Source organism: Colias eurytheme, chromosome 24 (genome assembly GCF_061535395.1).
Source record: "Colias eurytheme isolate Ceu_HAF_F1 chromosome 24, ilColEury1 Martin Lab GWU primary, whole genome shotgun sequence".
NCBI lineage: Eukaryota > Metazoa > Arthropoda > Insecta > Lepidoptera > Pieridae > Colias > Colias eurytheme.
Window position 1 is genome coordinate 5558477 of NC_143003.1, and position 13047 is coordinate 5571523.

General features: G+C 32.1%; 1 protein-coding gene across 3 annotated transcripts in view; it reads left to right on the forward strand.

The window, feature by feature from the left end:
- Window positions 1–13047, forward strand: part of Cadps (calcium-dependent secretion activator 1) — a 62375-nt gene that overhangs the window by 41412 nt on the left and 7916 nt on the right. For 2 of the 3 annotated variants that reach the window (XM_090115949.1, XM_090115946.1), the window contains 18 exons: window positions 139–219; window positions 298–467; window positions 1885–2038; window positions 2144–2265; window positions 2521–2665; window positions 2932–3038; window positions 3483–3658; window positions 4040–4060; window positions 4525–4701; window positions 5143–5279; window positions 5593–5783; window positions 7174–7336; window positions 7745–7892; window positions 8195–8307; window positions 9847–9885; window positions 11219–11387; window positions 12157–12298; window positions 12595–12769. In XM_090115949.1, coding sequence (XP_089972075.1) covers window positions 139–219; window positions 298–467; window positions 1885–2038; window positions 2144–2265; window positions 2521–2665; window positions 2932–3038; window positions 3483–3658; window positions 4040–4060; window positions 4525–4701; window positions 5143–5279; window positions 5593–5783; window positions 7174–7336; window positions 7745–7892; window positions 8195–8307; window positions 9847–9885; window positions 11219–11387; window positions 12157–12298; window positions 12595–12769 — 2430 coding nt within the window. The remainder of the gene's footprint in view (window positions 1–138; window positions 220–297; window positions 468–1884; window positions 2039–2143; window positions 2266–2520; window positions 2666–2931; window positions 3039–3482; window positions 3659–4039; window positions 4061–4524; window positions 4702–5142; window positions 5280–5592; window positions 5784–7173; window positions 7337–7744; window positions 7893–8194; window positions 8308–9846; window positions 9886–11218; window positions 11388–12156; window positions 12299–12594; window positions 12770–13047) is intronic. The other variant, XM_090115948.1, reaches the window with a different exon arrangement.

The following is a 13047-nucleotide window of genomic DNA, read 5'->3' on the forward strand; positions in this document are numbered from 1 at the left end:
TAAAATTTTCTTTATGGAAGTTAATATGATTGTCAATTGGCGATCCTGCTTATGAATTTGTAGCTATAGGAGGCATTAAAATTAAAATAGAATGAAATGAATATAAATATGAATTAAATTGTTTATTCTCATGTATAGTTGGATTCGGCGGATGAACAAGCGGCAGCCATAAGAAGAGAATTAGATGGAAGAATGCAGAAAGTCAATGAAATGGAGAAGGTATGTTCATCATTTTTATAGTCTTAAATAACTGTAATGAAATAAGCGAGGTTATTCTTCTATCACATGCATTTTCAGAACCGCAAGCTGATGCCGAAATTTGTTCTGAAAGAAATGGAGTCACTCTACATAGAAGAACTGAAATCTTCCATCAATATGTTGATGGGCAATCTTGAGTCTCTGCCCGTCTCTAAGGGCGGGGCAGACTCAAAGTATGGCCTCCATAAAATCAAGCGGTATAATCACAGGTCAGTTTGAATTATCGACCCTCAGTAGGTAACATAGTAAATGAAATATATTAGCGAACCGAAATAATCAATATTATTAAGATTTATATATATGTACTTATTATAATTAAATACTATTTTAAAGTGATTCAATAAAATTAAGTGACCCTTCAAACTAATCCCACTCAAAAAATGTATTATCAGAATTATATCTTCAATAATTGGTATACCATTGAACACTTCAATATTTGTTTTCCAAATTCTCCCTATGTTTGTTATTTTGATGCTCTATATCTTTGTATTTTTTCTACTTGTTCATTTCTGTTTTGGTTTCTCTGCCCCTGGCACGATACTGGACGGTGTGAAGGAAGTACAAGTAATGAGTCCTTAAATAATAATTTGCGCACGTGTCTTGTGTAGCCCGACTTGTGACACCCTACCCCCGAAACCTTGTAAATTATACTATCCAAATGTTGTCATTATACAGACCACTGTAGCTTTAGACCGACATAGCGTAGATAGCTTACACTTATGGAGATACAAGTACATAGAAACATTTTGGTAACACTCAGCCCTTTAATAGATCTCTCACTATTTTCATTTTTATTATAGTGTATCATTGTTTTGTGTCTTCATCGGTAAATGATAATGAGGATGATATAGAACCCCAAACGCATACGTAAACGTGGTCTCTAAATTCTTGAAATATGAAAAATAATTGAAAAAGAAATGACAACTATGGATCCGCTTCCACTTTTTCGCCAGAATGCTTTTTATGAATAGATACTATGAATGAATGTAGGACTCTTGGATAACCAGCTTAAACTGCTAGTCGAAAGTATGAAGAAAGCTTTTGATAAGCGTACTATATACGTAGCCAATAACTAACACTCAAAGCGTAAACTTTGCATACAAGGACACATCGACTCACACACTTCTTCGCTTTACATTCTCTTTTTATTTTCACTTTTTCTTCTTCTTTATTATTATTTTTTCTTACACAAGTAAAATTGAAGTCTTCAAAGACGCTTGCTTCTAAATAGGGCTTTGCGTACACTTTGACTATAGCTGTACAGTTATCCATATCACCCTTTCGGTCCTTAGTATTAACATAGTTGGTACGTTCCATTATCAATGTAACATTCTCTATTTGCTATGCTTAATCACTCTTGGTCTTGGTGATGGTTCCATATTGTATGCCACCTTTGTCTTTGGGCTTGTGAATGTTTTCTCCTGTGTCATTATTGCCCTATGTGTTTCATGTTGCATTTCTAACCTTTGTGATATTTAATGTTTTATATAATTGTCAACTTTGTGAATATTATTGTAAATTATCAATGTTTAATTAAAATAATAATGAGAAAACCATCATAAATGAGATAATATTATCATTTCAATATAATGAATGACTAAAATGTGGTGGTGGTAAAATAAATAGAAATGCTGGACCAGACCCGAGTCCAAGGTTGAGTAAGCAGCTATGTTTCAGATCACAAGGATCTCTAGCGAACAAGTTAACTGGTGAAGGCGACAGCGGTGACGTCGACACACAGCTGACTAAAATGGATGTGGTTCTTACTTTTCAAATTGAGGTAAAACTCACAAACTAGCAAAACATAACAGCGTATAGGAACATTAAACACAAAAGAGTTAATATTTACCATGATTTATGTATAAAATGTACCCTAAAATTATAGGTAGTGGTTATGGAAGTTAAAGGCCTTAAATCTTTAGCGCCCAATAGAATTGTCTATTGTACGATGGAAGTAGAAGGAGGTGACAAACTGCAAACTGATCAAGCTGAAGCATCGAAACCAATGTGAGTATAAATGGATTTTTGCTTTGATGTATTTAGCTTAGATACATGACGAACACTAAAGACAGTAAACGAAAAATATATTGCTAGGAATTTTGGTGATAAAAACACTGCAATGTGATTATTGTTTTTGAATAAATGGTTTAGTGGTTCTATGATTCTTAGCACACATACAACATAACACCTCTCTGAAAAATGAAATCTATCTAGCTTTATCATATCTACTTTCCAATTTTGAACTTCTTTCGAACCACAAAGGTGGGATACCCAAGGGGACTTCAGTACAACTCAACCATTACCAGCTGTCAAAGTGAAACTTTACACTGAAAATCCTGGAGTACTCGCGTTAGAAGATAAAGAACTAGGAAAAGTTGTTTTGCGACCTACTCCCTTATCTAGCAAGGTATTGACGAATTTCTATTTCTGTTATTTCAAGCATAAAACATTAGAAAGACGAATCTCTATTTCTGTTATTTCAAGCATAAAATTTTTTAAAGGATACAGATTATGTAGATGCTATAACATTATCTAAATAACTGTTTGTACCAAAATTACTTTGTATTCGTCACATATATCTTCTTTCTATTAATTAATGTGATAAAATTCTCTATTTTGATCAAGAAAACATTATTAACGAAAATGTTTAATTTTATTAAAATTAATTTATAGGCACCAGAATGGCACCGCATGACGGTACCGAAGAATCTTCCTGATCAAGATTTAAGGATCAAAATAGCTTGCAGAATGGACAAACCTCTGAATATGAAGCATTGCGGGTAGTTATACAATTGACTTAAAAAATCAGACAAGATTTGTTGAGGACACGAAACTGTAAGATTTTTGGTTAACATGAATTTCCCGTGTGCGATAAATTGATAGTGACTTTGGATTTAAACCCTGTATTAGCAAAAATAGATAGAGATAAGTATTAACTTTAAAGATTTTTCCATAAATGATATGAATTGGTAGTGCTTCTACGTTTATATCTTAACCAAATCCTCCTATATTATAAATGTCAAAGTTGGTAAGGATGAATGTTTGCTCTTTCACGGGAAAACCACTAAACGGATATGATTATACTTGGCAGAAATGTAGCCTATTTACCAGAATAACATATGAGCTATCGAAATGGGAAAGGGTAAAACTGCGCGATACAGTTAATAGATATCATAGTAGTAATTGTTAAAAATGATATTAATTTTTAAGTATCTGCCCTATAGCTATCTTCACGTAATCGGCAAAGCGGTCTGGAGGAAGTGGAAGCGAAGGTACATGGTGCTGGTGCAAGTGAGCCAGTACACCTTCGCACTTTGTTCGTACAAGGACAAGAAGTCGGAACCTGCTGAGATGATGCAACTTGACGGCTTCACTGTTGATTACATTGAATTGGCTAGTGGTGAGTAGAATATAGTATTTAATAAGGAATCCTTTGGAAAAGCGGAAATATCGTATCTAATAAGGAATCCTAATTCTTTTAATAGTTAAGATTTTAAAGAAGTTAACACTGATCTGGTGCCTTAGACAAAGTAACAATTAAAAACGATAACGAAGTTAGAAAAGGAAAAATGTATGGGATTGAAATTAGATAGACCACGTGATCTAACGCGGCGTATGTCAATCCCATACATTTTTCCTTTTCTAACTTCGTTATCGTTTTTTAATTGTTACTTTATCTAAGGCCCCTTGTATGGTATTGCTTATTTTAATGAAGGATTATTTACATAGCTTTTGAAGAAAGAAAGTATAAAATTTACTAATGGAAGTGTTTTGTTTTCAGCTCAACTTATGGTCGGTCAAGGTTAGTGGGAAAATTAATATACTGTCATCATTACATAACACCTTAGTTGGTTATTTCTATTGATGTTTACTTAATTATGAGTTCCATTTTTTTCACAATATATCCTGCATTATGTTATCTCATCATCATCATCTCATTCCTTTTCTCCTTTTCAAATATTTATACTTATTTTAAATCTATTAAAAAAGTACTTCAGCATTAAATTGTTCACATGCGTCTCCAATACCACGACAATTGTCTCTAACATTATTTTTTTCATTTCATCACATAACATTATAAACTTGATTTTCCTGGCGTGGTATTTTTGTTGTCATATTATTTTTGAAGATAGTTTTTCATTGCATAATATTATTTTAAACCTGACTTTCCCCGTATTCTTCTGGTGATATATTCGATCTTAGAGTATTTATACATATACTACTGTAATATATACTCTAAGTATTTGATAATTCCAATATTCCTAGAACTGGAAGGCGCGAAATACTTCATGAACGCGGTACGCGATGGGGAATCCGTTCTCTTGGGGGTGAGCGATGAGAACGAATGCCACTTGTGGGTGATGGCGCTGTATCGAGCTACGGGACAGAGCCATAAACCTACACCGCCTACCACTTCGGATACGCATATTAAGATTATGGGGGGTAAGTTAAAAAGCATTTTTGGGTATATTAAATGAGGAATGGAGTTGGCTTTTAGAGGGGTAAATTAGAAATTCGGAGTTGAATCACTTGCTTCCATTTATTTATTACATATATTAGAATTAAATTTAAAGTCAGAAAACTTTTTACCTCAATATCATTGATGTCCAATAGATTTTTAATGTAATTTACTATTAAAACCATTTTTTATGAACAGAATCTGCCTCATTTGTTGAACTATTCATTTTATTAAATCGTTGTACTAAGTCGTTCATCTGGTTTAAAAGTTTGATTACATATTTTATTACTAACTATTTCGTAATTATGCTATTTCGAATTTCCCACCTGTTCCTAATTTTTTTTTCTGTAATTATATTTTATTTCTCGCCAAAGTAAAGTGTCTGTGGTATGATAGCAATTTTTAATACAATATTTAATATTCAGATGCTGATAAAGCTCGTAAGCATGGAATGGAAGACTACATCCAAGCTGATCCATGTCAGTTTGATCATCATCAACTGTTCTCGATTCTACAATCCCTCACGTTGAAATATCGTCTTCAAGACCCTTATTGCTCCTTGGTAAGTGTATACTTATTCAATTATTTCAATCTTATAAAAATAAGCACATTTAAAGCAAACTGTTTTAAATATTCAGATTATTGCATTTGTCAAACTAGACTGCCTGTATTATTACGAGTTATCTAATTAACGATACGACTTTGAACATTACTGTTACAAAATAAGGTGTTAAATTCAATGAATACTTTGTACATTGCCACTTGGACATTTTTTTATTAGTAGGTTTTGAGTCTAGTTTTTTATAGTATGTATATCAATGTTTTTTTTATTGTGCTACAATGATGTTACTGTACTTTATGTTATCTCTTACCAGGGTTGGTTTTCCCCTGGACAAGTTTTCGTCCTAGACGAATACTGCGCAAGATACGGAGTACGAGGATGTTATCGACACTTGTGTTTCCTTTCCGATTTGCTAGATGTGGCTGAAAGTGCTACACAAATGGTGGACCCGACTCTAATGCACTATTCCTTCGCATTTTGCGCTAACCACGTACATGGGAACAGGTAAGTTGTGTAAATGCTTTAACGCAATGTTTTAGATGTAAGCAGAATTGCTAATGATGTTAGTGTTGTTGATGAATTAGAAGTAATATGTCAACGTACAAATGACGCTATAGCAGTAATGCTTGATAATGATAACGAGATTATTATTGATGAATTAGAAGCGAATAAGCAAACGTTAAAAAACATATTTGATGTTAAGGGAATTGCTATTAATAATGATTTAATAGTTTTTGGTGAATTAAAAGCGACTAATAATAAAACGTTATCGGACAATTTTATATCTGAGATATTGATTAGTTGTTCATTTAAATATGATGTGAATTTTGCCGTTAAGTATCAAAATTTTGAAAATGTTTTTCATGAAAATGCTAATTGACGAGCTGATGAAACATTTCTTATTGAAGAAGAAAAGATACGTAAGTTTTTAATGCTCGAAAATATAGTGGTTATTAAAAAGATTTCAAGCAAGTCGACAATTAATATGTTTGTGTCATTTTCAATGTTAGAAAGCATGATTCTGACTAGACTTGTGATATACCTATCTATCTCTATATTTGTGACACTATCGTTACTTACTAACAACCTTTTGTCAAATAATTGTTTATACCTATCTGTTTCTTAATCTTTACATTTATCCTCTTAATTGTAACCTCAATATATTTGGTGAACCGCATTACACAGTATTGGAATAATTAAAATCAAGCATGTAAAGTATTGCAAAATTGACTTCAATTTTCATTGCATTTAATTTTTCATATTTTAGTTCTTTAAGTTCTTCTGCATTAGATTTTCTTGGATTGATAAAGTCAATCTTTTCAAGTTTAAAACTTACAGAAATTAAATTTAATGTGATAACAAGCCCGAATATTTTTTTTAAATGATTTTGAAAAGTATGGCTTTGATTAATAATAAAACCGAATACATACATTCACAATTTATAATTCCAATACTGTTTGTAGTATTCAGTTCGAATGAGCCTATATGTGTATTTCTCTAAGCAAAAATATAAAGTCTCCCTATAACACAAAGTCTCTGCACCTAATATCTATATATGTGCTTCTTGTGAACTAATGTCCTTTGCATACTAATCTCTGCCTTTATAAGGAAATTGTGGTATTTACATTGCCGGAAAATTGAAATTTAAAAATTCGTAGTGCATCGTTACAACAAGCAAGCAACTGACAGGCCTTTCTCCGGAATATGGGTCACTTGATATTGTTTACAATTAAAAAATCTATCGAATTCTTTCGTAGTTTTTTCGGTTACATTTTTACTCAATTACCATCATTTCATGATAAATTCACCTGAATAACCAGAAAAAAATCTTTAAAATACTGCAATTTCCTGCCCCCTGCTTGCCCTACTAGAGTACTCAACAAGCCTTTCACAGTACGGCCACGTTGCCTGGCAGGCCCGACGGGGTGGGCAGCATCACGGTCCAGGAGAAGGAGAAGTTCGCGGAGATCAAGGAGCGCCTCAAGACACTGCTGCAGCATCAGATCACTAACTTTAGATATGCGTTCCCGTTTGGGAGGCCGGAGGGCGCTTTGAAGGTAGGTCAATAGAGACAAATGGAGCGATAATTGATCTGGAAGAGGAAATTTTTTCACTTAACAGTTCTTTGGCATCATTATTATGATGCGCAATATTGATACGTTATGACTTATGATATTACGCTCTTTGAAAAAATTGCATTCCAAACCAGTAGTAAATGGTAACTATTAATCTAAGTATGTTATGGTGATCCAAAAGCGCTTCTAGAAGTCTAATTGAATAGGTAGAAATAAATGTTTTTGCTCAGTTTTTTTAAATACATTGTCTATATATAAAAAAATATTTTTTTTCAACGGATATTAAAAATAACATTTTTTTTATACCTATTTCTCAAATTTTAGTTCTAAATTTCGTACGTTATTTGGTAAAAAAAGATATTCATACTACAGGGTAGTTTCACTTTTCAGGCGACATTATTACTCTTGGAAAGAGTTCTAATGAAGGATGTTGTGACTCCAGTAGCACCAGAAGACGTTAGAACCCTGATCCAAAACTGTTTGGAAAACGCCGCGTTACTTAACTATACGACGTTAAGCCAAAAAGCTAATATCGAAGGTATACCTATTTTTTAACGGAGGAAATTGTTAAGAAAAATAGAAATGGTCTACGAATTATTAAGCTATCTGTTTTGTTGGGATAAGTCTTTTCCTACACTCCTTCATTTTCTTTTTAATTTATAATGGGTTCTCAATTGACTTTTCATCATTTTGATTGATTCTTCATAATCTACCAGAATATATTTTAATCAGGACGACAAAGGTAAGTACGTGATACAAAATTAGAATTTATACAATAGGGGCTTAACAAAAACTTTTCTTAAACACTATTTAATACAAAAATAAATCTATTACAATCAGAGGATCTACGAGGCGATACAATGGTGACGCCAGCGAAGAAATTAGAAGATCTCATACGTTTGGCAGAACTTTGTGTTGATCTGTTACAACAAAATGAAGAACATTATGCTGAGGTATTGATTATTGATTTATTTGAACTGGGAGCTAATCGGTGTGTAGATATAGATGGAGGGAAAGATGTTCCTGATGTTAAATTTATTGAAAATAAAGTAAATGAAGTTTTTGATGTTATTGGTATTATGGTGAATGGTGGAACGTCTTTTCTAAGCCAAGAAATGTCTCAGATTTGAGTTGATAAAAAAATGGAACTTAATTCTGATACATGCTAAAAATGATTATAAATTTTAAACACCGTGAATTTTTGCTAGTGTCTCTGACAATTTGATTGAAATTTTAGATAAAATTTCGTAAAGAATCTATCTACGAAAATAATAATTTGGAGTATAATAGCTTTCACTCGATATTTTATAAAAGACAAAAAACTTAATGTCGCACATCAAAAATTCACAGTTGTGATGTCATAGCACCCTGTCCTATCACTTTTAGTTCAATGATAGCTGAAAATATTTCAAAAAGTGTATGCTACTCTTCAAAAAATATTTTTAACTGTTCCTTCGACTTTTTTCATTTTCCTTGCTTTTCTATTCTCTATCTTACCATAAAGTGCAACGAAAACAATTTTTTACAGTAAAATACTTGTTCTAAATATGTATAGTAAAATTCAGTAGGTATGCTATTTGAAACGAGTGTATTAAAAATTTTACTGCCAATTTAGGATATGACCAAATATCTGTATCCAAGTTATTTTGAGGTAATTTAATATCAGGTCTACATTATTTCGTAGTTTTAAAAAATATTTTCAGCTATAAGACGTAATTTCTATTAATTTCTGTCTACAGTAATAGATTTAACAAAATTATTTGCAGTATACATTTTTGCAACTGATTGAATAATAAGATAAAATAAAGTTAAACTAAGGGTAATGATTGAAATTTTCATGCCAATAATATTTGTGTAAGATATTCTATTTAAAAAAGGTAATATAAATTCTACAATAACACCAATTAACATACTTTTTGACAATATGGCCAAGCTACTTCAAAATGTTTAAGATAACATCGGGAATTTGTTGAATTCGTTTTTCAATATCTATTTCACTATTCCAAAAATTTCCAATAACTATTGTTCTCTGTTGATAATATTTTTCATTTCAATCAGAAGCAAACTCAATAGTATCAATGTTAACTTGTAAAATTGTATGTGTTTCGTGTTGCTTTGTTTTGGGAGTGAATTTGTATGGTTAATAAAATTACTAACCTACTACGTAAAAAGACTCGGTATATTTATTAAGGTATCTATTGTTTCAAGCATCTCTCTAATATTTATAAACCCATTTTATTTCTGAGAAATCCTATGAATGGATCTTCATGATTCCTATCATCATATAGGTATTTTGAATTCATGTTACACAAGTAATGATTTTACAACGACCTTTTTATATTTCTTGTACTACCCGCAATATAGAATATTTGGTGTACACTTCAGCAAAGATAAATATCAACAATGTGTGTAATAAATACAAATTCGCTCACAGACATACAAGCCTGACGACCTTATATTCCACTTCTGTCTTATTTTTTGTTTCTCCGCAGGTTTATAACGCAAAATCGGAATCAACCGGTCAACAAAATGTAACTACTTTGGATGCTCGGCTAACGATCACTTAAATTCACAGACTTGATCATTTCCCACTATGTTGGTCACGGACAAGAACATAATTCGCAAATAGTTTCGTGATCAGACACTCGCTTGCGGCTTAGATTAGATTGAGACCATTGCATGTGGAACATGCAAGGCAGTCAATATTGTATAGATGTGCCAGCGGATACTGAAATCATTAAATATTGTGCGTGATACGTTTTTCGGCATTTATCATTAGCAGTCCAAAATCCTGAAATTTTGATATTTTCACTTTCAACCTACGGTTGTTTATAAAAAAAGGCTTACGCAAACAATAATTGATATTCAAAAGGGGTAGGGATAAAAAAATGATGAAGGGAATACAGGAAAAGGCAAAATGAATACAGTACTTCGATATTTATATCCGTCGATCAGAATTTGTAGAAATTTAAGTTTTTTAACAAAATGCCAAAGATAAATGCCGAATAAGTATAAATAGCTACCTTTAGTTTGATATTATTGAACTAGCATTGAGAGTAAGTTGACGCTGCGCAAACGATTAAACTTTTCATTCTAGGCATTACTCAAAATTTATTTTACTTTCCTATAAAATACAGTTACAATTGGCGCGTTTTTAAAGTCACGTCTAAAATGAAAGGTGTTTGAATAATTTTTTTCAACCTCTTCCAATTCTATATTACTATCTCCATCTTGGAAGGTGGGCATATCTACAACTGATTTAATAGATTCTGTTTGCCCTTTGCTGTTAAAGAATTTGACTGCGGGTTTTTCTACACATTTAACACCATTCCTTAATTAATAAGCTTTTGATAATTAGCTTTAACTCATAGATAGATATTACGCACATTATACGAATCTCATTTTGGTTAGTCTTCAACGATTGGTAGATAGATGCATGTCTCTTCTCTCTTACCGGCACATTTATTTGCTTAGAACTATCTATTAAATTGACATCATATTTTAAATTATAAACAATGCCAATTTGATTCATGGAATTTGTAATTCTTTTATACTCTATCTTTATTTACTACTCCACGATGAAGTTTTGATTGACTCTTATTGTTATCTTTTTAAGTCTATTTATGAAAATCTACAAAATTGATAAAAGATAAACAACATTTTAAAAGTTCTAAATTACAAACAAAATAAAGTTTTCCAATTTGATAACTTTTAGCTCTATGACATTTTAATTTCATCTCTTACAATGATCTATTAAATGCTTGTTCTTTCTACCTAAATAGCACAAAATTTCCTTCGTGTTACAAGCAGAATTACCACCACACTTTCCGTAACTAAAAATTCACAATACTTTTTCCTATACAGGCATTCGCGTGGTTCTCCGACCTTCTTACGGAGCACGCGGAAATATTCTGGGCATTATTCGCCGTTGATATGGACAGGGTTTTAGCTGAACAACCACCAGACACATGGGATTCATTCCCGTTGTTCCAAATACTTAATGACTATTTGCGCTCCGAGGGTAAGATGAAAGGCAAGCGCGTTTTGTTATGGAGCTCCTACGTAGAATAGTTTTAGATTAGAATTTAGAACATCATTGGATGCGTTTGCAATATTATAGATAACCCTGGAAATCTTAGATACCTAATTCTTAAATATGATAAAATAGCTAATAAAGATGAACTTAGTCTTTAGATGCCTAATTCTTCAATAATGAAGAAAGAAAAATAAGAATTTGACTTAAGTAGTGACTTAGATGGTTTGATTATTGAAAGTGAAGCACGACTAATAAATAATGAAATAAAGGAATGTTGTGATGTGTGAATAAACCCTTCTAGTTCTAGCTATAAAATTAGCACCATGATAGATTTGATTTTAAATACGACATTGCATCATAGAATTTCATTTATACTAAACAATGGACAATAAACAAATGAATCTATAATATTGTTAACGTATCCTGAATGCGATCATCATCATCATCGTACGATAGAGTCCCTATAGGAAAATAGATAAAATGCGCCTTTGCGAAAGTGTATTAAATAAAAATGTTGTTTTGTATTGAATTTAAAGTAAATTTGAGTGATTTGATTGACCTCACTTACTAATCACAAATAAAAGAACGATCTTATTAATTTGTGCAAAATTAGTTGTTCTTGTAATACGATTCAACGACTTATCTATATTTTTTAAATTTAAAGAACATCCCTCTACTAAAAGTAAAATATCATCTGCTTCTCACGCTATAGTATCATCACTAACTTAATCTTGAGTTGGAATTAAGAATATATTCTCAATTCCAGAAACCCTAAGAAACGGTCGGTTCCACGAACATTTGCGGGACACATTTGCGCCACTTGTGGTGCGATATGTTGACTTGATGGAGTCGTCTATTTCGCAGTCATTGCATAAAGGCTTCGAAAAGGAGCGCTGGGAAATTAAAGGGTTAGTAGAATTAAGAAATATTGAAAAAAAATGCAATTGAGACTAAATCTATATATATTCCGTTTTTCGTATACTTTACTAAAACTCAAAAACTTTTCTTATCTAAACTTTTACAAGTGCTTATGAATAGTCGTTTATAGTATTCAGTTATGGCAAATAGTCATATTGTTTGAAGTTTTTAGATTAGAGAAGACAACAGAAGGAACCTACTACCTATATTCTATCGATCACAGTTATCTTACAATTTTGAAGATTTTTCTCAGTTTATTTACCTAATAAGAAACATAATCTTATAGAAACGGTTGCGCAACAAGCGAGGAATTATTCTGGAAGCTAGATGCTCTACAGAGCTTCATACGAGACCTGCATTGGCCAGAACCAGAGTTCCGTTCACACCTGGAACAGCGGCTCAAGCTGATGGCCAGCGACATGATGGAGACCTGTATACAGAAGACTGAAGCTGCTTTTCAGGTCTTTAGCTTTAGCAGTTATATCATCAGTTATAACTTTTAGCAGTTATAACAGCTATATCGCCAATGTTTAACTCTTAGCAGTTGTTACAGTTATACTACGAGTTCTATCTGTTACAAATTGTAACAGTTATATCACCAGCTGTTATAACTGTTAGCAGTTGTAACAGTTATCACCAGTTATAATTTTTAGCAGTTGTAACAGTTATATCACCAGTTATAACTATTAACAGATGAAGACAAAGGACCAAATTTATAAATTACGTCAAAAACTAATTA